This window comes from Thermothelomyces thermophilus, chromosome 1 (genome assembly GCF_000226095.1).
Source record: "Thermothelomyces thermophilus ATCC 42464 chromosome 1, complete sequence".
Taxonomy (NCBI): Eukaryota; Fungi; Ascomycota; class Sordariomycetes; order Sordariales; family Chaetomiaceae; genus Thermothelomyces; species Thermothelomyces thermophilus.
The window spans coordinates 8,223,250-8,239,935 of NC_016472.1; the positions used below are offsets into that span (position 1 = coordinate 8,223,250).

At 56.9% G+C, this 16,686-nt stretch overlaps 7 protein-coding genes across 7 annotated transcripts; 2 read left to right on the forward strand and 5 right to left on the reverse strand.

The window, feature by feature from the left end:
- Positions 1-1,248: 1,248 nt before the first annotated feature.
- Positions 1,249-3,615, reverse strand: MYCTH_2073591 (uncharacterized protein). Its single transcript, XM_003660294.1, has 7 exons — positions 3,093-3,615; positions 2,822-2,863; positions 2,638-2,743; positions 2,016-2,549; positions 1,882-1,954; positions 1,770-1,819; positions 1,249-1,707 (listed from the first exon to the last, which is right to left on the reverse strand). Exons 1-7 carry the CDS (start codon positions 3,246-3,248, stop codon positions 1,685-1,687), a joined length of 984 nt encoding a protein of 327 aa, XP_003660342.1. The 5' UTR covers positions 3,249-3,615; the 3' UTR covers positions 1,249-1,684.
- Positions 3,616-4,020: 405 nt separating this feature from the next.
- Positions 4,021-6,532, reverse strand: MYCTH_2298542 (uncharacterized protein). The gene is made up of 3 exons (XM_003660295.1): positions 6,198-6,532; positions 4,613-6,123; positions 4,021-4,535 (listed from the first exon to the last, which is right to left on the reverse strand). Exons 1-3 carry the CDS (start codon positions 6,381-6,383, stop codon positions 4,160-4,162), a joined length of 2,073 nt encoding a protein of 690 aa, XP_003660343.1. The 5' UTR covers positions 6,384-6,532; the 3' UTR covers positions 4,021-4,159.
- Positions 6,533-6,940: 408 nt separating this feature from the next.
- Positions 6,941-7,711, reverse strand: MYCTH_2298544 (uncharacterized protein). Its single transcript, XM_003660296.1, has one exon. The coding sequence runs from the start codon at positions 7,520-7,522 to the stop codon at positions 7,151-7,153; it is 372 nt and encodes a 123-aa protein (XP_003660344.1). The 5' UTR covers positions 7,523-7,711; the 3' UTR covers positions 6,941-7,150.
- A 189-nt stretch (positions 7,712-7,900) lies between these two features.
- MYCTH_2055951 (uncharacterized protein) lies at positions 7,901-8,677 on the reverse strand (the record flags this gene model as incomplete). The annotated part of the gene is made up of 1 exon (XM_003660297.1): positions 7,901-8,677. One exon carries the CDS (start codon positions 8,675-8,677, stop codon positions 7,901-7,903), a length of 777 nt encoding a protein of 258 aa, XP_003660345.1.
- Positions 8,678-10,274: 1,597 nt separating this feature from the next.
- On the forward strand, positions 10,275-12,108 carry MYCTH_2298547 (uncharacterized protein). Its single transcript, XM_003660298.1, has 4 exons — positions 10,275-10,719; positions 10,816-10,942; positions 11,026-11,489; positions 11,661-12,108. Exons 1-4 carry the CDS (start codon positions 10,398-10,400, stop codon positions 11,960-11,962), a joined length of 1,215 nt encoding a protein of 404 aa, XP_003660346.1. The 5' UTR covers positions 10,275-10,397; the 3' UTR covers positions 11,963-12,108.
- A 398-nt stretch (positions 12,109-12,506) lies between these two features.
- Positions 12,507-13,834, forward strand: MYCTH_2298552 (uncharacterized protein). Its single transcript, XM_003660299.1, has 4 exons — positions 12,507-12,750; positions 12,877-13,122; positions 13,251-13,351; positions 13,460-13,834. Exons 1-4 carry the CDS (start codon positions 12,675-12,677, stop codon positions 13,607-13,609), a joined length of 573 nt encoding a protein of 190 aa, XP_003660347.1. The 5' UTR covers positions 12,507-12,674; the 3' UTR covers positions 13,610-13,834.
- Positions 13,835-16,576, reverse strand: MYCTH_2298553 (uncharacterized protein). The gene is made up of 2 exons (XM_003660300.1): positions 16,451-16,576; positions 13,835-16,380 (listed from the first exon to the last, which is right to left on the reverse strand). Exon 2 carries the CDS (start codon positions 16,214-16,216, stop codon positions 14,060-14,062), a length of 2,157 nt encoding a protein of 718 aa, XP_003660348.1. The 5' UTR covers positions 16,217-16,380; positions 16,451-16,576; the 3' UTR covers positions 13,835-14,059.
- Between the last annotated feature and the right edge of the window lie 110 nt (positions 16,577-16,686).

Sequence of the window (16,686 nt, forward strand, 5' to 3'; positions counted from 1 at the left end):
TCGTAAGAGAAATTGGTATGAGGGAGTCTATGAAGTCAGAGCAAAACGCGGAGGGGGCAGAAACAAAAGGGGGCACGTGTGTGTTGTTTACCAGGAGCCTTCAGATGAAAGCACGGGTTTAAGAACAAGAGGGTGTCACGAGGAAAAAAAAAAAAAACCGACAGGACACAGAGGAGACAGAGACGTACCCCAGATTCTGTTGCTGCAGGAACACTGGCGCTCCCTGACGCTGTAGCGGACGATGTAGAGCTAGACATCTTTCCCTCCTCAAGCCCTGAATAAAAAGGATATAGCAACGACAAAACAAGGGGCTATGAGAGAGGGAATGAGCGACTTGCGATTTCAGGGGGTTGGGTGGAGGAAGGAAAGCTCTGAACACAAAGCCATGGACCGAGCGTAAGGCACAGACACAGACCCAACCAGGTGGTGTTGACAAAAAGGGGGGGCGGCGGGAAGGGACGTGCCGCAGAAACTCGTTTGCGTAGAGCTCCGACCCCCGACGAGTTTCGAGACCGCCGTGTCCCTCCTCCCCCTTTCTCTCTCTGATTCCTCGGCACCAGCGCGAGACCAGTCGAGCAGAGTCGCCAGATAAACGTCATGTGCAGAAGATGTGCAGAAGAGGTACAGGGAGCTCAGGCATGAGTTGGCGAGAGGGGCATGCGGCATACGACATGCGGCAGCAACGAGAGAGGAAGAGAAAAAGGGGTGGGGGAGGGGGGGAGGGTTCGGTGAATGCGAGGTGATGGTCACAGCAGAGGCGAGGGAAGCCCTCAGCAGGTGAGTGAGTAAAGGACATGGTGGCAGACAGCAGACTGCTTCTTGAGGCTCTAGGTCCATGAGAGTTACACGGGCTCTTGACCCAAGCGTCATCCTCTCCAGCAGCCATGCCGAATGCAGGTATGAACCCTCGTTGTGGGCAACCTGCTCACCCCTTCCCCTCGGCCGTACCAGACAGAGAATCTGTTGCTCAAAGTCAATATCAACACCAAGGATGACGTGAAGCGAGCGCCTTCTTTTACATGTTACAGAACCCGAGCGAGGGATTGCTGCGGTCTGCGCGCTCGTCTGCCACTTCTGGCCCCCCAGCATATGCAGGCTGTTGATTGAAAGGCTTAGAAAGCGGGTGCGGGATATGTTTCAGAGATGCGGCCGATTAGACTTGTGGCTGAGGCAGACGCTTCGTGGAAACTCCAAAACTCGATGCCTAAGAGAGTGTCAAGATGCCAGATAATTACGGAACGGGGACATAGCACAGAACAGCAAAAACTTCATTCATTGAGATTGAAAAGCAACGCTGGCATGGCACAACTAGCCTAATCCCAGCTCGCTCCGCGAAGCGAGACGTGGATCTCGACAACAGGTAAGAAGCCCTCATAATCCAATCCGATTGCTGGTCTCTTAACATGCAGCCTCCTTGCTCCATGACGAGAACCGGCAACTGGGGGAACGTTCGGTTCAGATGCCAGGGGAATTACGGGGCCCGAGCAACTGTTTGACCTGTTGTTCTCTGGATACAACGTAGGTACCTCTTCTTGATAGCGCCGCCCATCCCCTCTAAGAAACGCAGAGGTAGCCTGGCAGGAGGGCCAGTATCGATGTATCGCCAGATGTGCTCCCCGTACTATGACAGTTCTTGCCGAGCACGGGTACGCGGCCAGAGGCCAGCGTTGGTTTTTTGTTTTCATTACAAGAAATAATCCGGGGTCCCTGAGCAGTGTTGGTTAGTGTGAATGACAGGGTCTGGTCTTTGCGAGAGGAGCTAGACTCACTCCTAGACACCATGGGTTCTCCCGCCCTCGGGCACGGATCGAATTGCAGGCTGCGCGGGGATTCTAGTTAGCTCTGGATGTCTGCAGCCTACCCAGACGGGGCCACACTTACAATGTGTATTTCAGGTGCTCGTCGATCTCCATTATCGCGGCCTGGTTGCCGCATCTGTAGCAATAGTTGGGGGCTGCCAGCCCAGTCAGCAAACAAGGAAGGGCAACTCCCACGGACACGCCGGTGGCACTCACCCGAAAAGATGGTCACCACATTTCGGTCCTGCGACCAATTGTACCCCTCCATCACGAGCTGGTGCGCCCGGGCAATCAGGGTCAGCCCATTATTATGGTTGAAAGCCTCTGATATGTCCTGGCCGAACGTGTACCCCGCGCCTCGGGGTGAGATACCCCAGCCGCACCGGTCGTCGGGGTCGGACCACAGGAGATCGCACATGGGCCCCTCATGCGGCACCTCCTGGATCCTGTCCAGAGCCCTGATGTTATCGAGAGTGTCAATGCTCGGCGAGAGGCCGCCGTGCAAGCAAAAGATCTGGTTGTCGATCAAGGCGGTGAGGGGAAGGTAGTCGAAGAGGTCGGTAAAGTACTTCCACACATTGGCGTTGCCGTACTTGCGCAGGCACTCATCGTAAAAGCCGTACACCTGGGTGATCTGGCGGGACTCGTGGTTGCCGCGCAGGATAGTGATGCGCTGCGGGTATCGGATCTTGAGGGCCACAAGCAGGGTGACGGTCTCGACAGAGTAGTACCCTCGATCGACATAATCCCCTGCGCAACAGCCAAATCGTCAGAATCTAAAGTTCGCCTCCTCGCCCGCTTTGTTACTGGGTGGGGATCTCAGCCGGCCGTGCCATACCCATGAAGAGATAGTTGGTGTCGGGGTTTGGACCGCCGATCTTAAAGAGCTCCATCAAGTCGTGGAACTGGCCATGGATGTCGCCGCAAACCGTCACGGGACATTTCTGGGGAGCGTCAGTTGGCGTTTGTTAAAAGTAAGAACCGTGCTTGTGCGGCATCCTGGATCGGCGGGATAGACATACGACAGGTTGGACGTTGGATTCTTCTTGCAGAACTTCGCGTGCCTAAGACAGGAATGTATGAATGTCAGCACACGCCGTCGGCTGCGGGAACAGGAACACGATCGTTGGAGATTGAGAGAACAGCGATGCCTCCCCGAAGTTTGTTCTGATGCAAAGGGAGGAGGGCTCGGTGGGAAGTATTGCGCAGGCGGGAGGAGGAGAGCGGCGAGGCGACGGAGCTAGCCAACTGGGGAGGGGTAAACGGGGGGAAACGTCGCAAGGCGAGACGGACCTTCTCGCACAGTCTCTGGACATCTGATTCGGCCAGCTGCTTGCACTGCATCAAGCTCTCGATCCAGCCGTCGAGCGTCGGAATGGAGGCCGGCTCGAGGTTGGCCGGGCTCAGGTCGGCGGGCACGCGCCCGACATCCTCCATGTTTGTATCCATTCCTGAGACTGATCCCTTCGCTCGGACGATGTAAAGTCAATGAGTCGTGGTCGGGGATGGTGCCGTCGAGCTCTCGGAGCGCAGTCGGCGTGCCTGAAAGGAGTCGCGGAGATGGGAGCAATGACGTTTGTGTCCACTGGCACGTTCGTTTGTGGTCGCGGCGCGGGTCCAAGATCGGGGTCAAAATTGGGCAGGTGGGCGGGTGTCGCCAGGGGCTGCCGTTTCCTGTTTAGCGGGTGGGGGTGGGTTTGAGAGGCAATGGTCGTGGCCGAGACTCCAAAGTGGGAAAGCTCAAAGGCAAAAAAAGAGGAAGAAAAAAAGGAAGGATAAAAAACGCTCCAGTCGCGCAGTCGTCACAGAAGGCTTGATCTTCGAACCAAGGGTATAATGCCAAGTGCGATGATCGGGGGGAGTTGCAAGAAACGTTGATGCTGAAATGAGGTGAAGCCGGTGCGCTGATGCCGGCACTTCTGGGCTACACTACGAGGCGACCTACCTTACTGTGGCCCGTGCGCCAGCTTCCAAGGTTCCCCACCAACATCAGCGGGCAAGCTTGCTGGTGTTGGAAGGCCCGCCTCAAAGCAACCTCGGAGCCCGCCCCCCACCACTGGGCCCGCTCAGCGTATCAAACCCCTTGCAACCATCGCGGGAGAAGTGGGACGGGATAAGGGGGGTCCCGGCCTCCAGAGAGCAGACAAGATTCTATTGATTACCAAGTATCCCCCCGCGTACATAGTACTCACAGACATTGCAAGTAAGGAGAGCATAATCACTGGCGCATGAACTCCATCTTTTCCTTCTTCAGTAACTTGTCTAGCGTATATGTTTCATACAAGATCTGTAGTGATGTTGCATCATCTCAAGTGCTAACAACAGAAACCCTCTCCCCCCGGGGCGCCTTAGGCAAGTAGCTAAGCGGCCTGCACATTCATAACCAGCCCTAAACCGGCCGGCGCGCTGGACGACGACACATCGGTTGGCGCGGCCATGTTCTGGCCGACCAGGTTCCGGAAGTCTAGGCCAACTTCGGAGAGCATGCCGGCATGGCTTTTGGCCGTCTCCATGCACCGAGTCCACATCTCGCTTCCTTCCTTCTCGCCGCTCAGTTGCCGGGCGAGAATCGCGTTGAAGGCGTCTACTTCCTGCTTGGCCCACTTGACACAGGCGCTCATCATTGGCGGTGGGAAGCACGCCTGGAAGCAGCTGACGGTGTTGCGGATGATAGCGAAGTAAACAAACGAGATCTCCCAGATATACTGGTCTAGGTTACCTTGGAAGATGCATTGCCTGTGTTTCGCGATTGTTAGCCGAGAGTGCCTCTGGGGGTCCAGGGAGTTGCCCATCCCGCTAGGTTAGCCGCCTACCTGGATCGTTTGTGGATCGTCTCGCTCCGTGCCTCCAGATATGCTTCGCGTGCCCGGTCTTCGAGGCCCAACCGGGTCAACCAAGACACGTTCTGCTTGGTCTTGGTCTGATGATTGTGGCTGCTGACGAGTTCCCGTACAACCAGAGCCGCCAACTTGGCCCTCCTCTCGTCGACCTTGAACGAGATAAAGTCCTGCGCAATGATATTATTCTTCAGGCCCTGCGCCAGACCCTTCATTTTCTCGACGAGAGTGACGGCTGGCTCGATCTGTTGGAGGGCGATGTGGATGTCGAGCTCGTCCATCTGGCTCTCAACCCACCGGAGGTTCTGCTGCTTGCCGTCCACCTCGATCAGCATGTCCTTGATGTCGGACAGGGTCTCGAGCAGCTCCGTCTTCTGCAGCAGGCCGGGATCGCGCGAGGCGAAGTAGTTGATGGTTTCCTTGGCCTTGTTGGTGGCCTCCCTCTCGGACTGGAGGTTCCGCCGCAGCTCTTCCACTCGCTTCCGGATGTTGAGGATCAGGGCTGCCTTCTCCGGATCCTCGGCCTTTTCGGTGCGGTAGATGAAGGACTCGTTCTGCCCGCCGCCCCGGACCATGATGGCATCGGCGAGCTTATTCCTACCGCTCGACGAGGAGTCGCTCGGCCCGGCCATGTCCACCACCTCAACGTCCAGGAGATGCCAGCAGCGGTCCGCCACGAGCTTCGTCATGGGGGCACGGCTATCGGGGGCAACGGGCGCGTCGGCCTTGCGCTTCTTTCGCGAGGCAATGAGGAGGTGGTCGTTCAGCAGGAAGATCTGCATCGCTCGACGGGATCTGTAGGTCGCATTGTCCAACTCCACCCACGGTCCCGCGTTCTGAACGACATGGCGGCCTGGTACGTTGGGGAGGAACTTCTGCGAGCCTTCGACGTTCTTGTACAGGGCCTGCATCTGAGCGCTCCAGAGCGCGGTCCTATCGGCTACGGAGCTCCGCTTGTCCCTCCTGCTCAATCCCGCGCCTATCTGGCCGCCAAAACCGGCGTCCTCCACGCTGTTGGAGGATGACCGTAGGGCGGTGGTGTTGGCCTTCAACTCCGCCATCAGGTTCCTGAGGGTGCGCATTTCGCTCTTGAGCTTTTCCGCCTCCTTGCTGATCTTGATGAACTGCGTGCGGTTCTGGTAGACATTTTGCTGGAGGTCGGTCGACACGCGGCGCTTGAGCTTACGCAGAGCCGACTCGTACTCGCGAATCTCGTCCTCGGTGGCCTCGCTGAGGATCTCGGTGACGTACTGCTCAGGGACCAGGTTCGGATCCCGAAGTGCTCTCACGTCCACCGGAATTGGGGCCCCACCGCTCCCACCTTCGCTTCGCCCTTCTCTCGACGGTGGCGGCCGGCGATCCTGGGCCTGGGATTGCACATATCGATCGAGACTGGGCACGGCTGGCACGGGGTCCTTGGTCGGGTCAAAGTCGGGCGGAATATTGTTGAAACGTGTCGAGTACCGGCGCTTGACAAGATCCGAAGTCTGCGGCGGAAGACAGTTAACTCCTGCACCCGGACCATGAAAACCATGGAGATGGCGAGGGGAAGCGGGCTCACTTTGGCGCTACTCTGCGGCGGGGGTCGGGGCCGAGGCTGAGGCGCATCCTCTGCTGACGGACGCTCCGAGGGGGCTTGCAGGCCTGAGCCTTCTTGCAAGATGGGCGCAGAGATCTTGATGGCTGGCCGGGCCTTCCTCTTCCCTCCACTACGCAGCGATAATATCTTGGACCGTTCCTCAGCCATGGCGGACAACCGGCGCGCGGGGTATGCAGCTCGTCGAACAAGAGAGACAACTCGGTCCTGCAGTCGCACGCCTCGTGTATTCAAGTGACTCAAAATGCGGCCAGTTTACGGCTGGTATTGAAGGTCAAAGAGCTGTCGGCAGCTGCGACGCGACGTTGAACATTGGCTGCTTCAAGTATCGTAGCGGCAAACAGTGGGGATCCTAGTGTTCAGGACGTGGTCCGTGCACAGCCAACAGGAATGTGGCTCGGGTTCTCAAAAGAGCTCAGGGCACTACGGAGTACGGAGTAATGACTGCGTATAGTTACGAGATATTTCCTAATCAGTTCTTCCAGGACTCATTTTAACGTCCTAACTGGTGTAGCAATCTCAAGACTAGTTTCCAAGAGTTTCAAGATCTTAAAAGAACCATCATCACAGTCGCTCATTGAAAACTAATTAAATAGCTTATAATTACCTCTAGGTTGTGTACTACTCGAGAAGCCTTTACGGCTTAAAGGCTGTTTTTGAGAGCGAGTATCTTGATCGAAGACTGTTAAAGGAAGAAAGAGTCTAGTTGTGACTGTTTTTGGATAAACTAAGTTCCTTAATTATACGTTAGTGGTTTTTTTTTTTTTTAAAAAAAAAAAAAGAACGCTCTTTCCTCTGCCATTTCTGTTCCCGTGGAAAGTGGTAGATTCTTTTGAAACCACAGGGCGGCCCGCACCGACTCTTAAAAACCCACAAACCTCCCCGGGCGCAACGTACCCTCAGAAGAGTGCCATTGTTCACACCAGACGCTCCCCGGGATCCAGATTCTCCGTATCATCGTCGTCGTCCTCAAACTCTGCGTGATTTCCAACATCATAATCATCACTCCTCTTCTTCTCGACATCGTCGTCGTCGCCCCTCTCATCCACCTCATCCAGTCCATCCACATACCCGGTTGAAGTCCGATCCGGGTCCTGAGGTCTCAGCAGGCCTTCCCTCGTGGTTGTCGGTTCGACTAGAGGCGTGTAGCCGACTTGTTCGTCGTCGTCGTCGTCGTCGTCGTCCTCCGCATCGCTCGACGCTCCTCCGTCGCGCTGCCGATCCGGAGCCTCGCCTCCCCCTTCCTCTCCCTCTTCGACGACCGCGCGGCGATCGAGGTTAGCCCGCATCTCGCGCTCCTCTTCCCTCGCGTCATCGCCGGGTCCGACGAGCAGGGAGCGGCTGTCGCGGCGCGCCCCGCTTGGCGATGCGGCGGATGTCGGAGCCAGAGCCGTCGACGTTTTGGGTGCCGACCTCAGCAGCCGACGGGCTGCGGGAATGCTTCAATGATGATCTTCTATTGGACTCAGAAACCCGATTTGCATTCTCGGTGTGGACGCCGTCGTCGCCGCCATCGTGGTCGGTTCCGGATCTCCTGAGTGAAAAAGAGATCGCCTCAATGGCCTTCAAAATCATCCTGATTTTGCTAGCAAAGAATCATCATTATGGTAGGTAATTATAGATTATTACACGAGCAATGATGTAGCGACAGAAGATGATCCCCCAGCTCAGGCTAGCAAGCCAACAATACCGGCAGTGATCGAGATGCCCACAATGCATCCCGCCCGAGACTCGTAGCTCATCCGAGCGGCCGAGGATGGGCTTTCGGTGGCGGCAGCAGTGGCGGCAGCAGTGGTGCTGGTTTGCGAAGCAACCGTGTTGGACGGAGCCTCGCTGCTCGTTCCGGTTGCTGACGCGGTCTCGGACGTCCTGGAGGATGCTGGCGGCTTGGTGGTGCTGGCGGAAGCAGTCGAGGGGTCCTCTTCCTCCTCCAGCGCCGCGAGATTGAGTGTTTGGGTCCGGTTGCTGCTGGGGAGGACCTGATACTTCTCGGTAAGCCCCCGGAAGCTGGCCCAGCTGTCGCCGTGCGAGGCATCCTTGAGCGAGATGCAGCTCTCGTAGTCGCTGCTGCCCACGCAGAGGCTGAGCCCGTTGCTCGTGATGTTGCCGCTGGGACCGTCGCGGCAGGCGCCGTAGAGCTGGGTCATCAGCCTGCCCATGTTGCCGAAGAAGTCGTCGGTGCCGGTTGCCAGACATTCGCGACACGCGTCAAGGTAAGGGTACCAGCCGTCGTAACCAGGGACGCAGATGCAGTCATTGACCTTGGCCCATGAGCCGTCCGGCTGTTCGATCTTCTGGCATTGAACCAGGGCCGTGTACATGCGCGGGCATGCCGGGCACTCGTCCAGTTTGTTCGGGCCGTTCGGCACGGTCTTGAGAGCCGCCGAGGTGGAAGGCAGGAGGCACAGCGCGGCGAGCACCGCGGAACCAAGGGAGGAGTACATTGTCAATTATTAATTAGTGTAGAGGTTGACTTGATATGTATCACTGCGTGTACAGCAAGGTAGGCGTTTTAGGAAAAGTTGTAAAAAAGAAGGAATATCAGGAAATGATCTTCACCCTGTGCGCTGCGGAAGAAGAGCTCTTGGTTTTGTATGTAAAGTCTTACTGCCAAATCTACGCAGTACTTTGTACATACACTAGTCAGCAGATTTAAGATTAACGTTACCTTGCCCCTGAATTTATTGCGATCCTGCTTGGACCAGACCCCTGTCGAAGGATTTACTTGCAAGCGCGTGTGATTAAAAGCGTAGGGATTACTCCGTACTTGCTCCGTACTGAGTCCAAAAACAGGAAATTTCAAGTAAAATAAAAAAAAAATAAAAAAAATAAGATACTCCTAAAGAGCGTTGGAACGGCTTGAAGGTGATCAGATGCCTTAACTGTGGTAAGAATGCTCAACGGGACTGGCGTCTTTGAAAGGTAAACACACTCGTGTAGAGCACCCACATACCAGTCAGTCCCAGGGCGTTCGAGGCACTCACGGGTAGTCGGTTGTCCTAGGATGGAAGTGGAAGCCAAGAGGTGGAGGTGGAAACGACAAGTTGGTCCATCTCGGGGTATTTGTGGACTTGTTTTCGGAGTGAACGGATGACGATGGAACCGAGATCTCAAGACCCAACCAATGGCAAGCTTGAAGAGTCTCGAGCCACTGCAGTGATATTGCCCCACAGGATACGGTGATACCCAGGCACGGTTAAACAGAGGAATCACTCCTCCAAACGGATTACACTACGGATGCTTGTAGGCACTAGGCGACCCTCGGGCCTACTGTAGTACCTATCTTACCTAAGGTAGGTGTTTTACCAGAACGCTAGGCATCCTACACCCCTAGGTACTATTAATTACCTAACAGAAGTTAGAAGTGGTTTGCCTTAGGCTTTGATTGTTCATACCTAACATTCGGTCCAACCGACTCTAATTACTGGGCATCGGCCATACCTGCCAGCCTTGTTTCCTACCCGCGGCAGAAAACTGCTCTGTGAAGGCAGTCGCAACCGTGATTTTGATTTTAGCAAACACAATTCGTGTAACCTATCTCCCTTTATCAACCTCTCACTCTGCGAAGAGACATTGCTACTGCTTCGTGCCTCTCTTGATTAGTTAAGTTCCAGAGCTCCGCAGATAAGAAATTAGTTAAGGCGGTCACCTACTCAGTCCCTTCATTGATTCTTAGCTCCCTAGTCGCGCTTCGGAGAACGAGGTCGCAACACCGCTCCGACAATGACGATGCTGACGCGGCCTCGAATCCGGACACCACTGCCCTCCCGGTCGGTGAATCCTTGTCGTGCCCGCCAAAGGACCGCCGACGGCTCGGCGTCCGGCCTCCGAAAAGAGAACTCGGACTTCGGACTCGGCAAATTGATGCCGCACCTCGTAGTCGCGCTCCCTTGTTACTTGACCAACTCCTGTCCTCATAGGATTATAAAAAGCATTGACGACAACGACAACGCCGGGAAGATGGAATGCCCTGCGCTATTTACTTCACATATCATCCAAACAATATTAAAGAGACTGCCCACCTGATTGCTCTTTCTCCCTGGGGTGGGATCTTTTAGACAACACCAGAGCCATCCTCCTCGTATTTATAGTTCCTCTAGCGAGGTTTCGAGAACTTTTGAAGTTGAATCATTAATACATACCACCTCTTTGCTCGCTTTCACCATGGCATCCACTCTAGCAGACACACTCGAGGCATTGGCCGAGAGGCTGAGCAAGACCGCCCAGGACCTCCGTTCCGGCAGCCTCTCCCTCGAAAGCGACATGATGCAGCGGGTGAGCCTTCTGAAAGCCGGCGCAGACCTGCAGGAAGCTGTCAGCCTGCCCAGGGACAGAGCCCTGATGTGGCTGCCCCAGCTTGCTCATGTCACCGCCATCCGCCTGTTCATCAAGTGGAAGGCGTTTGAGAAGATCCCTGTCGACGACGGCGCCACGATTTCATACGACGACCTCGCTGCGGAGCTGAATGCTGACGTGTCTCTCATCAGTAAGACGCCCATCCCTTACCCATATTATAGCTCACTGAACTCCGCCATCCACTCCGCTCGATCCAGACTTCAGGCTCACCACACTCTCTGACTAGCACGCTTTTCGCGGGCTCTCGTCGCCAACGGCACCCTCAAGCTGGTCGGGACCGACCGGGTGGCACACACCGACTTCTCTCGCATCCTCACGACGCCCAACCCCATCTGGGCCATGATACAGGAAGGGTACCGATCTTCTGAGCACAGATATCATGTGGGAACTCATTCCCACATCTAGAAGACTAACTAACACACAGGCATCCACACAGATTCGACAGCCAGCTAAAGGCGTGGGCGGCCATGCCTGAGTACTTTGACCGCTTCGGCCTCGGGACGGAGCCCGAGGACCGGCTGCAGACGGTGCGGGCCTTCGCCGAGGACCGGCTCGGCTCGACCGTGTGGGAGATACTGCACAGCAGCGAGGAGCGTTTGCGCGTCTTCATGCTGGCCATGGGCGTCATCGAGGAGCAGATGCCGCCGCTGCCCGCCTACAACCTCGGCTGGGCGGCCGAGGCGGCCGGCAGGGACGCCGACCGGCCGCTCCTCGTCGACGTCGGCGGCGGCAGGGGCCATGCGCTCCTGGGCATCCTGAAGCTGACGCCCGGGCTGCCCGCCCACCGCTGCGTGCTCGAGGACCTGCCCGAGGTGGTCGAGGCGGCCAGCAGGGAGGTTCCCGAGCTGGCCGAGGTGCAGATGGTCGCCATGGACTTCCACAAGGAGCAGCCGGTCAGAGGTGAGTGACTTTTGTCTTCTGGACTCCGCGCTTCCCCTTACCCCCTTCCTCGCTTCCTCCTCCTTTCTCTTGTTTGAGTGTGTGTCAATGTGTGTGTGTGTGTGTGTGTGTGCGTGCGTGCGTGTGGCTCGACAGACATTTGCTAACTCTGTCCTCTTTTCGCCCGGAAAGGCGCCCTGGTCTACTATATGCGTCGGTGCCTCCACGACTATTCGGATGAGGAATGCGTCAATATGCTGCAGCACATCTCCGGCGCCATGGCAGCCGACAGCAGGCTGCTGATCGTCGAGACCCTGCTCAGCGACCTGCCGTCGCCGTTCCAGGTCGCCCTGGACCTGTCCATGATGACCATCTCGGGCAAGGAGAGGACGCTGGACAACTTCCGGGACATCACCGGCAAGGCGGCGCTCAAAATCACAAAGGTCTCGCAGATTCCCGGGGGAAGCGCCGTCATCGAGTGCGCCTTGGCCTAATTAATCGGACGAGCGGCGCGAAGCTCGACTTGCGTGTCTTGAGGGAGGGAACTAAATCAGTGACACACGCCTCATCCCCTCTCTTTTCGATCTCGAGCAGCACAATACCTGTCGTAATACCTTTAGCAATCCTCCCACTCCCACACGTGCTGTATTTCTATACAATTGGGAATAACCTAGCCAGATTTCACCCCAAATTTGTGACAAAATCGCGGCATCGCATCAAAAAAAAAAGAGCACTTCATCGCCCGACTTTCAAAAATGCTGAAAGTCTCGAGACAGCGTAGTAAACTTAACTACTCTTCACTCTTTGAATGTTGATGCAATATACTCTGTTATAACGGCGTGTACTGTGGTGTGCAGGATACTTACTGTGTAGTATGGAAAAGGAAACCGATGATATGTGTGCTGAGCCGCACCCGCAGAGGATGCGCAAGCGAACGGCAAAAGTGGGGACAAGCGTGCGGCAGACCTTGTTTGCACTCAGTTTAGCCAAATCCGACCGGATCTGTGGGTCACCGCCGGCCCCACCGAAATTTTGGGAGAAACCTTGAACAAAGCTTTGTAACGGGATTCCTGTATCGACCGAGAGAGTTCGGCTTGCTTGCAGCAACCAACCCGTTATCGCTCATCCATCCAACCCCATTTCTCTTCTCAATCTCCTCCGCCGCGTCTTTTGACGACACGCCCAAACGCCGTCCTTCACGCCACAATGTCAGCAGCAACAACATCACGAACCGCCGTGGTCGCGACGGCGACCGTCGCCGCCCTGGCGACCGGCCTCCTCGGTATGCCCGCCTCCTAGGGGGGTGACGTGACGGCATCGGAGTATCATCCGAGGCCGGGCAGCATCACCAACTGGGAACTGACTCTCTGAACCGTGAACCCCGTTTTGCTTACCTCCGCTCCCACAGCGTACGCCGCCTACTTCGACTACCGCCGCCGACACAGCGCCGAGTTCCGCAGGCAATTGCGCCGCAGCCAGCGCCAGCAACTACGCGCCGAGAAGAGCAAGGCCGAGGCCGACGCCAACGCCCAGAAGCAGGCCATCAGGGACGCCGTCGACGAGGCCAAGGAGGAGGGCTTCCCCGCCAGCGCCGAGGAGAAGGAGGCCTACTTCCTCGAGCAGGTCCAGGCCGGTGAGATGCTGGCCGCGAACCGTACGTTCATCCTCTTCTTTCTGTGCCCTGGGATTCCTCCCCCCACCTTTTCTTCTCTTCATTTTCATTTTTGTTCCATCTACTTGCGCAAACTGTTGACACGTTGTGCCTCGTTACCCGTCCTACAGCCTCCAAGGCGCTTGAGTCCGCCCTCGCCTTCTACAAGGCCCTCAAGGTCTATCCCACGCCTGGCGACCTGATCAACATCTACGACAAGACCGTATCCAAGGTACGAGAAACAAATAAAAAAAACCCCTCCCTCGGGCGCTTTGCCACGACCATCACCATCCGAGTGTCACTGCTTGCTCACGCATCCGGTTTCTCTTTTCTTGTACAGCCCATCCTGGATATCCTCGCCGAGATGATCGCGTACGACGGAAGCCTCCGAATCGGCACCTCGTACACCGGCCCGGCCGGCGTCGACGTCGCCGAGCTCATGCGCGAGATGGGCGCCGACATGGGCGCCCCCGGTGTTGGCCTGGACTAGACGAAAAGAAAATTTTTATTCGCCTTCCAACACCACCGGCGGGCTCTGCCGCGTCCAGCTCCGGAGGAAGGTTGAAATGTCCGAACCTTTCCTCCATTGACACACCACAGAAAGGACTTAATTTCTGCACAGGGCGTTCGGGCCTTGACGCGTGTCCGGCGGGTTCCAGCAGCACTGTACGATACGGCTATTCTCTCTCCTATCCGAACGAGGCGCGAACCGGCACGTGGCTGGTTCCTATCAACAAGATACAGAGGGAGCAGGATGTAAGAGTGATAAATTCCTGTACACATAAATTGCATCGCGAAAAAAAACCAACCGCAGCAAGGGGGGCAACGCTAGGGGGGTTGCTGTTTGGCTTATATAATGACGAATCAATGGTTTCATATACATACAGTAGAACTCTTCCCTTTCTACGGGGGGTGAGCAGACTGCGCCTGACCCAAGTCCTCATGCCGCCTCGATCGGCCGTCCCTTCTTGTCCACTCTCTGATCCCTCGGATCGAACCCGCCATTACCCCACGTCGCCCACTCGGGCGTCGGCGGGCCCATGTAATCCTCCGGGCCGAAGTCGCCATCCGGGCCCTTTTCCTCCAGCAGCTGGAAGAACTTGTCGTAGTCAATCAGCGTGTGCCACTTGCCGTCGACCCTGAACCGCTCGCTCGCGAGCAGGATGCAGCAGCTGTGCGCGTGCTCGGCCGCGATGCCGTACTGGAGGCCCCTCTTCCGCAGCGCCTTCTCGAGCGCCACGACAAAGTCGCACACCTCCTGGTAGAAGGGCACGTTGGCCATGGTCAGCCCGGCACTGCTCGACGTCGACGTGCCGCAGTACGTGACCCCCTTGACCTCGACGAAGCAGGGCAGGCCCTTCTCCACCAGGTCGGCGTAGCCCTCCGCCTCGTCCTCGATGTTGAACCCCTTGACCAGCGTCAGCCGGAAGACGGTGCGCTGGCGGAAGCGGCGCTCGCGCAGGATGTCGAGGCAGCGCTGGAAGCGCTCCCAGAAGTCGCGGTGCAGCGGCCGGTCGATGCGCCGCAGCGACTCGCGGTTGGACGCGTCGATGCTGACGTACAGCTGCGTGACGTGCTGCAGCGCCGCGAGCTGGTCCGGGTGCTGCGCGTTGCAGACCAGGAACGACGAGATGCGCTCCCCGTGCAGCAGGCCCAGGAACTCGTTGATGTGCGGGTAGAAGATGGGCTCGCCCACCAGGGACAGCGCGCAGTGCCGGATGCGCATCGCCTCGGCGAAGCGCTCCGCCCGCACTCCGGGGACGCCGCGCATCATCTTGATCTTCTTGTAGTGGTTCTCCTTGACGCCGTCAAAGATCAGCTTCGGCGGGTCGACGACCCACCGCCAGGTCGTGCCGACCGGGTTCGTGCCGTGGCGCCAGCAGAACACGCACTTGTTGGAACACGAGAGCGAGGGGGTCGTCTCCATGCACTGGTGCGAGTTGATGCCGTAGAAGGAGAACTTGTAGCAGGAGCCCCGGCCACGCAGGGCGGATTTCGTCCAGCGGCAGATCTTGACGCCGGAGTGCGAGCCGACGATCGAGTAGCCTTGTTTCGTCAGGGCGGCGTACGTGGGCGAGCTCCTCGGCACCATCTCCTTTACCGCGGCACTGGCAGCCTTCTTGGCCGCCGGTTTCCCCTCTGTGGTGAAGTCGATGGCGAGCGGTGCGGCCGATCTCTTGCCGGAATCCCCCCCTTGCGAGGCCTCCATGATGCGACCGATATCCTCAACATCCTCGAGGCTGCCAGAGCTCCGCCCTTTTGCAGCCTTGGATACGGAAACCTCCTCGTCCGGCACTTCGCCGTCATCTTCCGCCTCTCCTTCGTCGTCACTCTCTAGAGGATCTCCGGAGCCCGGCACACCCTCTCCCAAGGTGCCCGTCTGCTCCAACTGTCTGAGTACGTCGACTAAACCGGCTGTCCATTCTGACATCCTCTCTTTGCCGTCTCGCTTCCAGTCGCCCATTCCAAGCGGATACGCGCGCTTACGCCCGCTTAGCTTGGCCATCCACTTGTCCACGTCCTTCGCCTGGAAGCAGAACCCTTCTTCTTCGGTCGGCCATCCCTCCCTGTCTCCCAAGCCAAACACCGAGTATCCCAGGATAGTGGCGAGGGGAGATGTATCGATGCGGAAATCATGGTGCGTCTCTCGAAGATGTTCGAGAAATGTGTCATTGATGCTGTCAATGTTGTAGCTGGGTATGATGAAGAGATAAAAGCAGTCGGCGGGCTCAGACTCGGATTTAGGGGGAGTGATGAAGTATTCGTCGAAGTCGATTTCAGCCAGGTCCAGGACCCGCGGGGCTAGGAACCTGCTCTCCGCTTCCTTTTCCGTAGAACAACCCAGAGAAGCCGCCAATTCTTGGCTGAACGTTCGGGCGATCTTCTCTGTGCTGGCTGTCAAGGACGAGTAAAAGACCAGGACCTGGATTCTGCGCCCCTCGCTCCCGGCTTCCGCGCTCTCCCGCTTCTTTTTGTTGATATCACCTCTGATTCTCCTCGGGCCATGCTTTGCCGCCCTCCTGTTATTTCCCGTCTCGGTGCTTTCCGACCCTTCAGAACCTTCATCCTTGGTAACTACGACCTCGGGCTTCTCCATTGCGCCAACGCTCGCATTTTGGGATGCTTTTTTGTCAAAGTCGGGTTGTACCCGTGAGACCAATCTGTCATCAGTCGAATGCAGATACAAACGGAGCAGGCCTAGAACAAATAGAGTCGACATGATGATCGGAATTCGATATTCGTGCCATAATTCCAAGACATCTGCGGAGGCAAAAGAGTATCAGTACCAGCCTACACTCATCCACGACAAGCGACCCGAGAAGCGACGTACGTTGTGTGATCTCCGCAGTCACGGAGGGACTGCCCCCCGGGCTTTCGGGGAACATGGCTGCTGAGTGTTCCCCGGCGCGCGCGTGTGTGTCGTAGCGCACCTGTGTAATCCAATGGAGTAGTCCAGTTACAAAAAGTTTTGGAGGGACCCCGAATCTGTGCCCCGCATCAACGGCTGCTTAAGCTTATCGGGCCTTATCGCTTCAGTTTTGTGAGTTTGCGCTACGGAAATGTACG